The sequence below is a fragment of the Oryza glaberrima genome, chromosome 7, assembly GCF_000147395.1.
Source record: "Oryza glaberrima chromosome 7, OglaRS2, whole genome shotgun sequence".
NCBI classification, from domain to species: domain Eukaryota; kingdom Viridiplantae; phylum Streptophyta; class Magnoliopsida; order Poales; family Poaceae; genus Oryza; species Oryza glaberrima.
The window spans coordinates 2,920,740-2,937,172 of NC_068332.1; the positions used below are offsets into that span (position 1 = coordinate 2,920,740).

Here is a 16,433-nt window from a genome sequence, read left to right on the forward strand (position 1 = left end):
TTTTCAACACCAATATAATTTCATTAAATTTATAATTGAGTAAATTTTCATAATATATTTGTCTTAGGTTAAAAATATTACTATTTTTTCTACAAAATTAGTCAAACATAAAGTAATTTGACTTTGACCAAAGTCAAAACGTCTTATAACCTGAAACAGAGGAAGTAATAACTTTTAGTTATAAATCCGGATAACTATTTTTCCAGATTAATAAGAAATACTTATATTTTGAGACAGATGAACAAAATTTTTAAACAATTTTATATTAGAATAAGTTTTGTAAAATTTAATAAATTTATTTTGTTATGATAGTGGGCCAGAGGAGCGACGGAGGCTTCATGCTTTGGGCCTCTTTAGGCCCATCAAGTATTCAGCTAAAACTGGTGGCGCCAAAAGCCAGCTTTTGCGCGCGAACTCCGCCCTCTCCCTCCCTCCTCAACCTGCACGCATCCCCTCCGCCGCCGCCCATCTCCCCTCGTCCCCCCGTGCGCCGCCGCCGCCGACCGCTGCAACCAGATCGGCCGACGCGTCCTCCTTCTTCCTTCGCCCCACTCTCCACCAACCTCACCGCCGATTCCTCACCCAATCCCCCATTCCTGACCTAGGGAGAAGCTTCCTCTTCCTCTTCCTCTTCTCTTCCCCCGCCTGTTCCTTCCCTTGTTGGTTCGGATGGCGACCGTCAGCGACGACTACGCGCAGGTCGACATCTCCACGGAGGTACTCTACTCCTTCTCTCTCTCTCCGCCCCCTCCTTCCTCCTCTCGCTTGTCTCGCGACAAGGCTCCACGCACGCGAGGTGTTCGACGAATTGACCAGCCGGTCCCGCCCTTTCGGGGGGGCTGCGCCCACTGCTGCTGCAGGAGAAGGACAAGCTTGTGGCGGAGGTGATGCGCCACGTGCTCTTCAAGACGCACCAGACCACCGGCTGCCCCATCAAGCGGGAGGAGCTCACGCAGATCGTCACCAAGAACTACCGCCAGCGCGCGCTCCCGGCACTCGTCATCAAGGAGGCCGGGGACAGGCTCGCCGCCACCTTCGGCTATGAGATGAGGGAGCTCCAGAGGACACGCGCACCGTCCACCCGCTCCGGCCGCCCTTCCCAGCAGCAGGGTAACTTACCTTCTGCTCTTATTCCCTCCTTGAGGAATTTGATAAAATGACGAGCGAATTGGAATTCGTTTTAGTTAATGTGGATGCGAAGAGCTACGTCCTGGTCAGTAAGTTAGACCCTGAGGTGTACAGCAAGTACGTCGAGCATAAGGAGGCTGCCCATGTGTCTGGCTTCGCTTTTGTTGTCATTAGCATTGTTCATCTGTCTGGTGGAAAAATTTCTGAAGGTAATGGTTCCCGTTTTATCAATATGTGAGTCAGGAAAAGTTCACCGATGATTATATTTCTGAAGTTTGTCAATCACATTTCAGAGGATCTCTGGCATCAATTGAGACGGCTGGGTTTAAATGAGAGCGATGAAAACCACCCTGTTCTTGGTAACAACAAGCAGGCACTTGAACTCCTTGTGCAGCAAAGGTTGGTGGTCATTTCTTGTGTTATCTGAAATTGGTAATTTGTAGGGAAGAGTTCTCTTTGATTTACCCCTTCTTTGATCTAGGTACCTACTGAAAGAGAAGCTTAGTGGGCCAGAAGGCCATTCTATGATGTATGAGCTTGCAGAGAGAGCATTGGATGAGTCCATCAGTGGGAAGCTTAAGGACTACATTTCGCAGGTATCAACAACATGCGTTTAAAATGTTCCACTTTTTAATTTGTCGAAGGTGTGATTTTTTTCATAGATACTCTTGAAAATAACAGCATCACAAGTGGCTACGTTAGAAATTCCACTCAGCTCCTTGCTCTGGAGAGCATGTCTACCTTGTGTTCTTTTCTCAACTAACTCTGGATTTACATCAGTTTGATGCCTGGTGATTGTGATCATCATGTAAAAGTTCCACTTCCCTCTTGCCATGTCCTCCAAACATCCTTGATTGTTGTTTTCATTAACCTGACTGAACCACTTGTACTGTATGACATTAGAGTTCCTTGTTGCTGTTAATAGTAATTAGCATTTATTTTCTGTTCTGTTTTTTCAAGAGGATAGTACAACTGATATTGAAATCTTGAGAACATTATGACAAGCTGTTTCTTGTAAATAACCCTCCTGAACCATTAATTGTCACATGGTAGAAGCAGACAATGCTGAGTTCATGGGGAAGTAATGGCAGAGGATTGGTTTGACATGTTAAAAAAACTGTAGCAGCAGCTCTGGTACAAAAGTACTCCAGTTAGATTGAAGTCAGACCAAGTTGAATTCATGGGAAGTAAATTGTAGATAACTGATTTTGATCTGTTTTAAACCCTTCCTTTTTCTCCTGAATTAGGTTGTGAGCACAAGCACCGCTGCAGAAGTAGATTGAAGTGGATATGATGAGCAAGAGGTATTATTTAGTCCTTGGACTCTCTTCTACTAGTATCTGCAACAATTGGCAGCTTAACATTTATATGAGTTATATAGAATAATAACCGTTAGCCTACTTATTTGACAGATATATCTGGCTGGTAGATTTGTCTAAGTCAGTGTATTGGCAAGACTAACCAGGCGAAAGAAGCTATATATCTTCTTGCATGGGCATGATGAGACTTCTACTAACATGCAAAAACTAGTAGAGGATTATTTTGTTTAAAGGGCTGTACAGGAGAGGAGATGGTGGACCTCTCAACTAGCTATTTAATTTAGGCCATACAAAAACTGGCGTCCCTAACTATGCATCTGCTACAAATATTCTATAACTTAAGCGTTATTATATCATCATCATACTTGAAATGTTGCCGTTCAGGTCTCATGACCTGATGTGAGGAAGCCAATTTTGAGTACTATGTTGCAGTCTTGTTGGATATCGCAAATTACCTTGAGATCTGGATACTTATCAATAAGCTAAACAGTCACAGATATGTAATCTTTCATCAAACACGAGGTAACATTGCATACACTAGAGTCATTGCCATTGATTAGTAAGTAGCACATTGCAAGGGAAGGAGAGCTGAACTGGACACATGGCTAGTTACTTGGTGATGAATACTTTCTCAAGATCTCGTGCTTCAGCTCCGGCTCCAGCTCCCTAAACACCTCCCTGACGGCCTTCCTGTGATTATGGGTATACCAGACACAAGAGACACCTGCAAGGCCCATCCCAAGAACAACTGATCCCATTATACACCTTCTGTGGAACCTGTTGTACCTTATTGTCTCGGCTATTTCCTTGCTGTCAAAACAACAGAGAGAACATTTGTATGTATGTTACTAATCATGCATTGAGTGGGACCTTTTGAGGTGGTTTAAGTACGATTTACAAGAATAAGAACAATGTTAGTTCCTTCACCTCGTAGCTTCAATTTTAGCTAATTCTTCATGTAGCACTCGTATTCCCTCGTCCACATTCATGGAAGATGCAACCTCTTTAGTTCTTCCATTGCTGAACGTGCATCCTCCCTAAAATTTGTAGGAGCAGTTATATAGAGGGAAAAAAAAAACAAGCTGAGATCGATACATATGCAAGCAAGTACACTGTACACATGGAATTGTTAAATAATGTTGTACGTGATACTTATACTCCTTGAGGTCCTTAATTTTATGATCACGTAAGCAGGTATGCAAAGTAGACAATTAACGTAATTGTAGCATCCGAGCTCAAGCAGGAAATTAACTTAACTAACAACAGCTAGATTACGGACATCATCGATGAAGATTAAATCTCGTAATTAGTTTGGTTGTGCAATTGATCTGTTTGTCTACATACCTGAGGAGGAGGGGCGGCGGCGGATTTGGAGACCGCCGTCCTCCGGCGGAGAGCGCCGAGATGCTTCCCGGCGAGAAATCGCGTCGCCATTGATATATACTACCTCCATCCCAAAATATTTGACGCCGTTGACTTTTTTAAAAATATTTGACCGTTTGTCTTATTCAAAAAAATTTAAGTAATTGTTATTTTTTTTTCTATCATTTGATTTATTGTTAAATATACTTTTATGTATACATATAGTATTACACATATCACAAAAGTTTTTGAATAAAACGAACGGTCAAATATGTTTAAAAAAGTCAACGGTGTCAAACATTTAGGGAAGGAGGGAGTATATGGGTCTCGCTGTTTTTTTCTTTTTTTAAAAAATATTTTCTTACTGTAGAGCCATGTAAATAAGCGTCATTTATATGTCGTAGGACAAACGCAATCAGAAAGCCAGGTACGCATCGTGTAATGGAAACCGTTTAGGATTTTGGGAGGCCCATCTACATGCAGACTGGCCCAGCCCGCAGTACGCTGCGTGTTCCAATAAGAGAATTAGGTTCTGTTTAGATCTCCTGGCAAAATTTTACATCCTATCATATTGAATATTTGGACATATGCATGGAGTATTAAATATAGATTAAAAAATTACTAATTATACAGATTACGTGTAAATTGCGAGACGAATCTTTTAAGTCTAATTGCGCCATGATTTAACAATGTGGTGCTACAGTAAACATTTGCTAATGACGGATTAATTAGGCTTAATAAATTCGTCTTGTAGTTTACAGGCGGATTCTGCAATTTGTTTTATTATTAGACTACGTTTAATACTTCAAATGTATGTACGTATATCCGATGTGACACGCTAAAACTTTACACCCCTGGATCTAACACACAGCCTAACGACGGAAGCGGATCTAACAGGGACATCGCACATCGCCACTAAGAGCATCTCCAACAGATTGGCTATTTTGAGCTCTCCAAATTAGCATTTGGCTAGTCGTCTGAAAAATTGGAGAGCCAAATTTGCCTTTTACTCCAACAGTCTATCCATTCACATTCTCCAATTTAACATTGGGTCCCACAAGTCTTCTCTCTTCCTCCTCCTCCTTCTCCTTTCTTCACTCATGCCAAATCCTATCCTGGCGGCGGCGGCGGTGGAGGCTCGTGACGACGAGACCTGGGGCGCGAAGGACGGCGGCAGTCGCGGAGCGCGGTGGTCGCGGCCGGGGACCGCGCGGAGGGCGACGGCGCGGAGGGCGGCGGTCACGGAGGCTCACGACGATGTTGATGCAAAAACACGAGGCCTGAAAGATCTGCTTAACTTCAGTGCAGGTCCAAAAATTTTGCCTTTAGGTTCGTGAGCGTGCCAGTTGATTTGATCTTGCAATCAACAAGAAATAAAGACAGGAAAATAGCAGTTAAATCCATAAATGATAGCCGATCGGCCAGTCGCCGATGACATATTATTTATCTTTTGAGCCGATGTCATGTTTGGATCGATCGGCAGTCATAAATAAGTAAGAAAAAACTAAATCTATTCAATCGGCTGTAGATATTAACGGTATATAATACTTCTGTCGATATATACTTAAATCAAGTGATTAGGATAGATCGGTCGCCATGCCGAGACAATATAAATCACTTAGATTGAAATATATATTAACAAGGAGATTATAAGCATTCATAGCATAGTCGATCAGATAGATCCAGCATGTATCGGCTAATACTCCGATACCACTCTATATTAAGATATTAAAGCAAGCAAAATATATCAAACATGAAGCTTAATATACCTAGATGCAACAAGATCTTAACATAAAGGGTGGATTTAACATATCAATCAAGCATTATAAACAACCAAAAGCAAGAACTCTAGCCTACCTGATTTAACTACCCCGATACTACCCTAATCAGCAACCAAAAGTAGGCTAGAGATTGAGATTCTAATCACGACTTATAAAGTCAAACTCAACTGATGCAGCTAAAAGTATGGAAAGAATAACAATATCTAGACAATCAAGCCGTTGGATGTTTCATAGGATGGTGGATAACCTATATAATCTAAGTCAACATTGGTATTTAATCTAATCAGCTGCCTTCTAACGATAGATGTTAGCCGATTGAAAGTTAAATAACAATATTGTCAAAGATTATATAGGATACATGATAACTTGACGAATTACATAAACAAGATTAGAGTGTCATAAAGATGGAAGCACTAATCCCAAGAACGCAAGCCGTCATGACAAGTTTACCTCTAGCTGAAGATCGAAACGATGCAGCTCAACCCGAAAGCAAGAACTCGTCGAGATGAAACGAAAGTAAAAGGGTGGCGATGTACCGAGATTGTATTGAACGTCTGTTGTTTGATTACATGGGTTCGGGTCGTATTTATACCCGAGATACAAAATATGTCCTTGTCGGACACGACTCTTATCTCTAACAAACTCTAAGATACCATAAGTCTTTGCGGCAGACTTTTGCCCAAACTTATCTCTAAGGAAATTACATAAAATATCCTAATTAATAGATACAATTACCTTTTCAGGACTCAATCCGTGCGTGGCAATCCATATGAAGCACATTAACTCAACCCGACAACGTGTACTGAGTCACATTGTCGGAATCGGCTCAATCGGCTACCTCGTCCAACTCGAACTCTGCCGACTCTGGTGGTAGCCGATTCGGACTTCGGCCGATTCTTGCTCTGTTTCCGGAACGATCTATCTCTTGAATTCCGCTTCGATTTTATCTTCATCTCCGATACTTGAATTACCAAATTTGGTCGTTAATAGACGACGATGACCTGGGCCACGGAGGATGGCGGCAGCCGCGGAGGGTGGCGGTCGCGGCCAGGGACCCCGCGGAGGGCTGCGGTCGAGGGCGGCGGTCGCGGCGGCCGGGGACCGCGCGGGGGGTCGCGGTCAAGGGCGGCGACGGCGCGGAGGGCGGCGGTCGTGGCCAGCTACATTGCGGAGGGCGGCGGTAGCGGCCGGCGATAGGGCGGAGGGCGGCGGTAGCGGCCGGCGATAGGGCGGCGGTCGCGGCGGCCGACGACGGCGTGGAGGACGGCGGTCGTGGCGGTCGGCGACGGCGCGGAGGGCGGTGGTCGTGGCCGGCGACGGCCTAGCCAATGCGAGAGACAAACGGACGACTGACGAGGAGATGGAGCAGGAAAGTGTGTGGGTCTCATGGTTGGACAGTGACTTTTGGCTGGCCAAATTTGCCTAGTGGGGGAGGATTTTGGCCAGCCAAATGGCTTAGTCATCTCTCTCTTCTCTCCCTTCCTCATCTCCCTCTCACTTCTCTCCAATTTGATGGCGACGCGGCTGCGGTGATGGCGGCGACGGGCGACGCGGCGGCGGTGGGGGGGAGGAGCGGCCCGCGGGCTCCCCCGCCGACCGCCACCCACGAGACCCACGAGCCGGCGGCGCGCGGCCGGCGGAGCGGCTGCGGCAGATGCACCCGCCGCACGGGCCTGCCTGAGGACCGGTGACGGCGCGGCGAGCGGCCGGCCGGCGGAGCAGTCGGGGCGCGGGAGTGCAGCAGATGACCGGGCGTGTGGCGGACGGCGGAGGTTGGCGTTGGCGTGGGCGAAGGGGATGACCGGGTGGGACTCGCGGGCGGCGATGTCGACGCCGCGGAGGTGGACGCAACGCGGTCGGGGTAGGCTCAGTGGTCGAGACGGTAGAAGAAGAGCGGCATGGGGTGGCGGGAGCAATGGCGCTGGTGCCTGGTGGTCGCGGCGGAAGGCGTCCGTGGCGATGAGGTCGTGCAGACGCCGCTGCAGCGGGCCACCTCGGCGGCCGGCATGCAATCAAAATAACAAAGTATTACCGTTTGTTATGGACAAAAGCATGAAATTTTATTCAGAATAGCTCATGATCGTAATGTTACCACATTCTGTTCACTCGTAGCACAAATTGACTCTGCAGTGCACACTTACTAACAAAATACAGTAGGCAATTTCATTGATTTTATCCATGCAGTCTGCATTGTTTTTTGTATCAACAACATCTGTTTGGTTCTGCTTTTTATTTTGAACATTAACAGGCTAACTCTAACTCATATACAATGTCAGGGCATGGTGGCAGCGATGGTCTACATGGTTATGTGCCTTCACTAGATTATGTTGTACTAGAAGATATAGTAAGTCTGAATATAAGCAAGCAGTCTTGCAATTATTCCTTCATTCAGTTACTTATGAAATATCTTATTATCTTCAAACAGGATGTACTTGTTGGTAAAATTGTGCTGAGAATCCAGGGGTCCCCTGTTTTCTTCTTGGTCACTCCACTAGTGGAGTTGTTGTTTTGAAGGTATGCCTTGTAACAATAAGTAGTTTTTCTCAGCTCTATTTAGGCGAGGTTTAGAAACTGGCACTACTCCTCTGGGCCTGTGAATAACGGATATCCTGACGGGCAGAGCAATGGTGCAAAGCATTAACAAAATAGCCTGGTTGAAAACTTGAAATGGTTTGGCTGCTTCATGTTCTTCTTTCCCTTGTGCTTGTCAATAGCTGGTATTTTTCAGGCATCATTGTTCCCTAATATCTGAGCAAAACTGAAAGGCATCATCCTAACTTCACCAGCGCTGCAGCGGGCCACCTCGGCGGCCGGCCGTTCGCCGCCGCAGCCTAGTCGCCTCCGTTCGCCGCCGGCTCCTGGTCGCCATGCTCCTCGACGGCGCGAGGATCGTCGACGGCTGCTACATGGCGAGACGCGGCCCCGCCGCCATCGGCATCCCCCGCGTCGAGCGGCGCGCGGTGGAGGAAGGTCGCCACGGCAGCGGCAACGAGGATGCGGACGGCGGCGTTGCCTCCGCCGGCGCGACGCCGGCCCGCCGGACCTCCTCCTCTCACCTCCCTCCCGGCTGCGCCGTGGAGGAAGCCGCCGCCGGCGACTCCGCCCAGCGGTAAGAGGCGAAGAAGAAGGACGCCGGACGCCGGCCGCCGGACCTCCGCCTCCCCGCCCCAGCGGGGGCCTCCTCCCCACCCGTTGGGCGCCCTGCCGCCTGCCCAGATGAGAGAGAGGAGGGGAAATAAGAGAGGGAGTGGTGATAGATGTGGCATCCTAACACGTGGAGCCCACGTGGGTCCTATGACTCAACCGTCACGTCGTGTAAAACCAGAGTCAAAACCACCGAAGGATCTAATGTGAATGGTTTTGTTAAGTTGAGAGATGTGATATATTTAGTTTTGTGGTTAGAGGACGATTCTGTAACTCGATGACAAGTTGAGCGACCTTCAGTGTGCTTTTTCTTTACCACAAAACATACTTTATTTCGGAACGCTACAAATATGGCGACAGTTTTTCTTCCTTTACAAATCTGTCGATCTTTTTTGTCCATCAGATCGTTTATTTTTCACTCAAAATGAAATGCAGGGCATCCTGGATATCCTGCATTCTGCAAGTCTCGGAGCACTCTCACCGTGCGTGCGTGCGTGCGTGCGTGGCTTGGTAGAGACATCGGGTAGCAACGATCGAACTCCATTATTCCGAGGCCCATGCCCATCCCGATCCGGGGAAGGAGAACCTGACCTGACCTCCGAGCTCAAGCGATATAAGAGCAGGTACGATAGCAGACTATAAGCCAGCTGCAAATATATTTTAAGAAGATAAATAAGAAGAGAGAAGAGCAGCAGGCTACAGATTTATAGTCAGCTGTAGCACGGACTCCAAGACGCAGTGTGTGTACGACTGGTGGGACCAAATATTAATAGTGTAGTATATAACTATTGTATGAATGAGCTATTAGATTGATTGGCTATAGATATGTTGGAGCTAGTAGTTGGCTATACCATTAAATTTGCTCTAAGCAGAGACTCTAGAGCAAGGGACAACAACAATAAGGCGTTTAACGGCGATCTCGTCATTGTTTTAGCCTTTTAGGGGAGTTTGACCATTGTTCTTCCAAGGACGGCAGCCATGGTTGCTGCCTTCCCTGAGCCCTGGATTTCTTTTTTTTTTCTTTTTTTCTTTTTCTTTTCTTCGTGGCACAGCGTTTGCAGGGACATGAGGAATTTGCGAAGTTTTGGTCCCTTGTAATCTGCCATCTCTCACATTCTTTGTCCAGCATATATAACTCACTTGACATAATGATATTTGTAGTTTTGTACTGTGTTCTCATCCAACAACCTCCTTGTCTTTGTCTTCAGATTTCAGAGGTTTAGTGTTAATCTGCAACAAAATGGTTGGGCCTTTTTGCCCAAAGATATCACAACTTCCAGCTTCCACACCGACCCCCTCTCTTCTTCAAGGCTTCTCACCAGGGTTCGGTGTATGCCGTGTTCACCCCATGATTCGTACAAGTCTAACACACCACTTGTGTTACTCATACCGTCCAGTTATGTTCAAAGTTGTTCTCAAACTATAACCATGTGCCATAAATCATATCATAGGGTGTGTTTAGTTCCTGAAAAAAGTTAAAAGTTTAAAGAAAGTTAGGAGTTTAGAAAAAGAATTGAAAGTTTATATATATGTAGGAAAGTTGTTGATGTGATGGAAATTTGGGAATAGGGGAGAAACTAAACACGGCCATAATTTTGCCCTTAGGCAACCTTATTTTCTCCATACCAGTAAAAAGTCAAAGTGAAAGCCACCACCTTCATATTGAGCCAAAAGAAAAAAAAAATCAAGCATAGTGATAACAGGTTCGCATCCTCTGCTGTTGTTCCATGCTACGTTGGGGCAATCGTGGCTGCTCTTTCAGAACGAACGGGCAAGATTAAGTTAATGCAAAAGAAGCTCAAATCCTTCTCATGCATCTTTATGCCTCCAAGCTATCAAGTTGTTGTAATTTTTGCAGTCATGTAGGCTTTTATTCCAGTTTATGGCGTTACCCATTTCATCGTGGATAACTGGATACAGAGGGGCTTGTTTCTTCCCATTTTGATCTCTGTCTTGCTTCTTTCATACGGAAATCAAGAATGAACTCATGGAGGATGTGAACGAAATCAAAAACTGTTATTTATCTACAACGTTGATTGGTAAGATTGCCCAACGGCACGGTGCCATAGTGGGCAAACGACAGAGGATGTGAACCCAGTGATAAAATGAAGGTCTGAGTGAGCTCCGGTGAATATTCAGACCCAACAGGAGGAAACTCTTACAGTCTCCACATAATTTCAGTTTCCATACAAAAACAAACTGCATATATACTACTACAAAAGAAGAAAAACTAACGAGGTAGTATAGTTGGCCATAAGGCCCGAGGCCCGACGGCCCGACCCAAGGCACGAGGTTTTGGCTCAGCCCAGGCACGGCACAGCCTGGCTGTTGGGCCATGTTTGGGCTTATGCCTCGGTACGGTGGGCCAGCCCGGCACGACACGAAGTTCATGAAGATGAAATAGACTTATTTTCAACTATATGAAAGACAGGGCACAAAGAATAGGGAGAACAAATAGACGTATTATATGGGACGACCCAAAGAGTAAGGATGTAAAATAGACTTATTTTAGCTATATATGTTACAACCCAAAGAGGAGGGCTGGCCCGGCACGGCCCGACAAATCTTTGCCCGGGCACGACCAGGCCTGGGCCGTGCCGGGCCGGGCGGCCCATTTGGCCATCTATACTAGGTAGTATTATCAGCATAAGACATAACACAACCGTAAATGCAATGCATCCCGATTAGAATTAACTTTTCCATATTTTGATTACAAGCCTCCCTCTTGAAGATGTTTTTGCTGGTATTTTGGTACGTTATCCATGTATGAGTCGGTTTTTAAATTCGTTTGCTTTACATGTCCGTATTTGTGTCGGTTTTTAAGATCGTTCACTTTTGGTAGTACAGAAGGAATCATATAAGAAATCTGTTTAAAAAAACTCGCATGCTTACTTGAGACGATCAGACTCCTAACTGCAGCTCATGATTTTCTAAAAATATATATATTCAAGCGAACTCATACAGTGAATTTCATCTTAACTAAACCATATAACAATAATAAGATTAGAATAGACCTCACCCGTTGCAACGCACGGGTATTTTTTATAGTATAATAACAAACAGACCAACTCTACTTCATAACACATTATATATTACATTTTTTTAGACAGACAAAGAAAGAGGGATGCCTCAGAATACTTGGGACCTCCTAAATGTCTCTTTGGCGTTCACGCACCATGAGCATTGACAAGATAAATGTCATGTTCGTGAATAAAAAGATACAGGAACATAAACTGTTTTCTGAAGAGGGGCTGCAAAGCAAGAAAAAAAAAGTGATGAAATCATAAACTTTTTTAAGATGTAAATTTACATGCAGCTACATCTTGATATGTAAATATGCAATGCAGGTACCAAGATCCAAAAAAAAAAAAGAGATGTACGATTGCTTACAAATGATTGTCGTTTTTGGTGGATTTGGATGAAAAAGGTCTCTTGGCTCCGTTAATAGAATCCGAAAATGGCGGCTTCAAGGGATTGTTTTTCATTAAGGTCATGCCACTTCTTGCTGGCTGCGTTAAGACAATATCACAAGTTAGAAGACATACTTAGATAATATATATGTGTTTATATATTGAGCAAGGGAAACAGACACAGATGGCAGCACCCAAGGGGAAGATAGCTAGGTTGGAACTAATTAACATTGTAGGCAAAGATTACTGAATCTGTTTGTTACACTGCATGACGCGCGTCATATAGCCAAGGAATACCGTAGAGGCGTAACACTTACAAAGGCATGAAGCCCCTGGTTATTGGGAAGACGGATAGCTCCAGTGGAAACATGATGGAGTGCTCTAATGCCAACTTCCTGAAAGGCAGCAGGTATGTAATTCAGCTGCTGTCGGAAACATGGATTAATTAATTGCTGCTCAACCTCAGGATGGTGGAAGAGAGATAGTAAGAGTTTAGTGTGGACATACAGCAGCGCCGGCAAGGAACAGGCCGGGCGTCAATCTCTTGGACAGGACACGCGCGGCGGCCATCTCAGCTTGCTAGCGGACGATCGAGGTAATCCGATCCGATCGAAAGATTAGGGTTTTTTCTTTTTTTCCTCCCGGCCTTGAGTATTGTTATTGATGAAGGAAAATCAGTGCGATATATATGCGACGGGTTTGGCCTCCCCTCGACCGGTGCTGCATTATAAATGAAGGGGAAACGGCTCAATCCCGAACCGGAATCAGAATCAAGGCTCCGTTTAGTTTTAGGGGTGAAAAGTTTTTACGTGTCACATCGGATATATGGACGTACATTTAAAGTATTAAACATAGTTTAATAACAAAATAAATTATAGATTCCGCCTGTAAACTGCGAGACGAATTTATTAAGTAATTAATCCATCATTAGTAAATATTTACTGTAGCACCACATTGTCAAATCATGACACAATTAGGCTTAAAAAATTCGTCTCGCAATTTGCACGCAATCTGTGTAATTAGTTTTTTCTCTATATTTATTACTTCATGCATTGTGTTAAACATTGGATGTAATTGGCACTACTGGAAAAACGATTTTTAGCAACGTTGGCCTTTTATTTTTTTCAGACGGGTATGACCATCAGACCCAAATGTCCGCCTAGAAAAATATAAACTAAGGTGAATTTTCGTCATCGGCCTGCAAAAATCGATTTTTCCAGACGAACCACTTAAGCGATCCGCCTGTGAAAATACCTTTATTTTTACAGGCAGACCGCTTAAGTCGTCCGCCTGGAAAAATCAATTTTCGCAGACGAAACCTTACATGGTCCGCCTGAGAAAATCATACCTCCACTGAAAAATATCTAAGTCACAGACTCGTACTCAACCTTATCTTCAACTCAACCCCTCCCAACCACTCACCCTCTCCTCTTATCTTCAACTCAACTCAACTCTTATCTCCTCTCCCACCACTCATCGTATCTTCAACTCAACTCGGCAAGGTAGCGGCTTAGGCGCGGCAGGCCATCGGCGGTGGCATCAGCGTCGACTCCGACGAGTGGCGGCGGCTCCGAGGAGGAGCGGTGTGGGTGCGACGAGTGGCGGCGTCGGCTCGCCTCCCAGTCGCCTCCGCCGGCCGCTTCCCCTCCTCGCCCCCTCCGCCGCCAGCCACGACGAGCAACAATGACGGCTCTCCTCGTCCGCCGCCGGCTTCTCTCCTCGCCGCCTCCGCCGGCCGCTTCCCCTCCTCGCTCCCTCCGCCACCGGCCATGACGAGCGACGACAACGGCTCTCCTCCGTCGCCGCCGGCTCCCCTCCTCACCCCCTCCACCACCGGCCACGACGAGCGACGACGACGGCTCTCCTCCTCCGCCGCCGGCTCCCCTCCTCACCCCCTCCGCTGCCGGCCACGACGAGCGACGACGACAGCTCGCCTCCTCCGCCACCGGCTTCCCTCCTTGCCGCCTCCGCCACCGGCCACGACGGGCGACGACGACAGCTCTCCTCCTCCGCCGCTGGCTCCCCTCGTCGACGCGACGACGACGACGATGACGCCGCCGCCTGTGGAGGCCGGCGGACGGAGGACACGCGGCGGCTCGGCTCCTCCCTCTCCTATGTGGGGGCAATGGCGGACGGAGGAGAGCCGTGGTCGGAGGGTGAGGCCGGCTGCGGCACCTGTGGGTGGTTTTTTTCTTCAATTTTTTTTTATTTTTCTGAGATGATTTTCGCAGGCAGGGCACGGGCCCGCGGCGGTCCTCCCACCCGCCTAGGAAAACTGTTTTGGGCCGCCTGTAAAAACCTTTTTTTTCTAGTAGTGAGGATGAAAAACTTTTGTTTAGGAACTAAACAGGGAAACGAGCGACACAAAAAATGGCGGACGCACGCGGACGTGACTGCATGGCTGGTGCGCGAGCGATGGATGCGACGTGATCAAAACTCTAACACGAATGAGCGAAGGCTGGTTCGTACCGATTGGGCCCAAAGCCACGGTCTTCGTATCTCAGTCATTCGCGAATCGGAATCGGTGCCGTCCAGCCGAAGCAGAATCAAATGCAATTGATCTGTGCGCAGTAAAATCGGACGCAAGATATATCGGTGGACGGTGGAATCGGACATAATTGCGACATACGAAACGGATCGATAAAAACATCTTTAACTTTTATAATATATACAGTAGAGATAGAGATGGAGATAAAAAAATGCTCGTGCGTTGTAACAGGTGAAGGCTATTTTAATCTTATTATTGTTGTACGGTATAAGAGCCGCAATTGGAATCCAATCGTCTCAAGTTAGTATGCAAGTTTTTTAAAGAGATTTCTTATATGACTCCTGTATTTTTAAAAACGAACAAAATTAAAACCGATTCAAACACGCATATGTATTTCCATCTGTATTTCCAAAAGTGATTGAACTTAAAAACTGATTCAAACACGGATGATGTACCAAAAGTACTGGCAAAAATATTTTCAATTTTTATAATAGTAGAGACAGAGATAGAGATATATTGAAACTTCCAAAACATTTCAATTTCTACCGAAAATAAAAGTTCAGATCGGATCCTTGAAAACCACATACTACTTTATGCTCATGTCCAAAACATGCTCCCATGGTAGAGAGTGATTTACCCACGAAAAAAATTGCATGTTTTAAACTGTGTACAAAACAGGGATTAACTGTTAGTGTCCACCTGTTGGTTCTGACGATGAGGGAACAATCTTTTCATGCACAGAATCTAGCTTTTATGCATTTCCTGTGAAAATTAGGGCAATCTGTTTGCTTATCGACATGGGCGATCAAGAATTTTTTAATCTTCTACGCAGATGAAAGCTAGGATAGTAGCTAGGTTTATGACACGCAACATATTGCCACTAGTATGCATGCCTAAACTATTCCACGGTGTACTAAAAAAGAATCACTGAACTTGAGTTGCAATTTGGTTGCTTAAAATGCAAATATGCGTGTGTGGTATTGTTACATATGCATCACTTGTTTGTTGCACCTGGAACACAAGCCTCAAAATCAGGGTTTTAAATCTCACGCAATAGATGACGCTATCTCCGACTATAGCTGTTTGCTCTCATGTAAAATTTAGCTGCTATAGCTGTTTGAGAAGAGTAACCTCTAAAGGTCTTAGCATGCTATTTAAAACACTGATCAAAATATAAATAGTACCTAGGAGTAGTATACTGAGAGCTTTAGCTAGCACATGGAAATTCCTGGTGAACCAGATGAATACTTTGAAGCGCAAACTGGTTCTCTTACAAGGATTAGATGTTCCTATGTTTTCGAAACTTACTGTCAATGTTCTAAGAATAAATTTAGATTGGATGCTTCAAAATTGCATGCATTAACGGAATAGATTCAAATAAATTTCCATTCAGTGAGTAATTTAAAGGGTAGATGCATTTCGGGCGTTCCCAAAATAATCTTATGGCAGGGAGTAATTATTCCTGTCCACCTGTCTGGCCTGCTTGATCGATCGATTTCCTGTGAAGAAATTAGGGGTACATTTGTAGGCATTTACTAATTACTCAGTACTCTGAATAGTTTATTTGGACCTATATTGCCATCTCAGCTTACTAATTTCTTTAAAATAAATATAGGGAGTTGGTAGGACTGGAACTACAGGGGATCACATCCTCCATAAAGGCTTGGAAGAATGCGCGCGGATGAGGAAATACGGCCTCTACTTGTAGAAGTAACCAAACTTGAAGTTGCAATGTGAAGGAACTAACTTTGTTCTTATTTAAACCAACTCAAATTGGTCTAAACGCATATTAGTAACACAT

The 16,433-nt window shown here is 45.3% G+C and overlaps 2 protein-coding genes and 1 long non-coding RNA gene across 4 annotated transcripts; 2 read left to right on the top strand and 1 right to left on the bottom strand.

The window, feature by feature from the left end:
- The first annotated feature begins 401 nt into the window (after positions 1-401).
- Positions 402-3,405, top strand: LOC127778901 (uncharacterized). The gene is made up of 7 exons (XM_052305546.1): positions 402-717; positions 861-1,110; positions 1,185-1,337; positions 1,422-1,527; positions 1,610-1,724; positions 2,376-2,432; positions 2,541-3,405. The coding sequence occupies exons 1-6, from the start codon at positions 670-672 to the stop codon at positions 2,409-2,411; spliced, it is 708 nt and encodes a 235-aa protein (XP_052161506.1). The 5' UTR covers positions 402-669; the 3' UTR covers positions 2,412-2,432; positions 2,541-3,405.
- Positions 3,406-6,878: 3,473 nt separating this feature from the next.
- Positions 6,879-8,623, top strand: LOC127780029 (uncharacterized). Its single transcript, XR_008018765.1, has 4 exons — positions 6,879-7,615; positions 7,867-7,934; positions 8,016-8,104; positions 8,377-8,623. It is a non-coding gene; the product is annotated as an uncharacterized LOC127780029 (long non-coding RNA).
- Positions 8,624-11,748: 3,125 nt separating this feature from the next.
- On the bottom strand, positions 11,749-12,794 carry LOC127778387 (uncharacterized). Of its 2 annotated transcripts, none has more exons than XM_052304978.1 (4): positions 12,652-12,794; positions 12,462-12,566; positions 12,125-12,243; positions 11,749-11,985 (listed from the first exon to the last, which is right to left on the bottom strand). In XM_052304978.1, the coding sequence occupies exons 1-4, from the start codon at positions 12,712-12,714 to the stop codon at positions 11,883-11,885; spliced, it is 390 nt and encodes a 129-aa protein (XP_052160938.1). In that variant the 5' UTR covers positions 12,715-12,794; the 3' UTR covers positions 11,749-11,882. The 2 variants fall into 2 exon arrangements, with proteins under 2 accessions (XP_052160938.1, XP_052160939.1); XM_052304979.1 differs by having other exon boundaries at positions 12,462-12,539; positions 12,652-12,774.
- Positions 12,795-16,433: the final 3,639 nt, after the last annotated feature.

Excerpts from the sequence above, each read along its gene's own strand:
- LOC127778901 (XM_052305546.1), top strand. The coding sequence starts at position 670 with ATGGCGACCGTCAGCGACGACTACGCGCAGGTCGACATCTCCACGGAG. Across the intron at positions 1,111-1,184 it reads CCGCCCTTCCCAGCAGCAGG|TTAATGTGGATGCGAAGAGC; the intron begins GTAACTTACCTT and ends AATTCGTTTTAG. Across the intron at positions 1,725-2,375 it reads TTAAGGACTACATTTCGCAG|GTTGTGAGCACAAGCACCGC; the intron begins GTATCAACAACA and ends CTCCTGAATTAG.
- LOC127778387 (XM_052304978.1), bottom strand. The coding sequence starts at position 12,714 with ATGGCCGCCGCGCGTGTCCTGTCCAAGAGATTGACGCCCGGCCTGTTC. Across the intron at positions 12,567-12,651 it reads TGTTCCTTGCCGGCGCTGCT|CTGAATTACATACCTGCTGC; the intron begins GTATGTCCACAC and ends TTCCGACAGCAG. Across the intron at positions 12,244-12,461 it reads ACCAGGGGCTTCATGCCTTT|CCAGCAAGAAGTGGCATGAC; the intron begins GTAAGTGTTACG and ends GTCTTAACGCAG.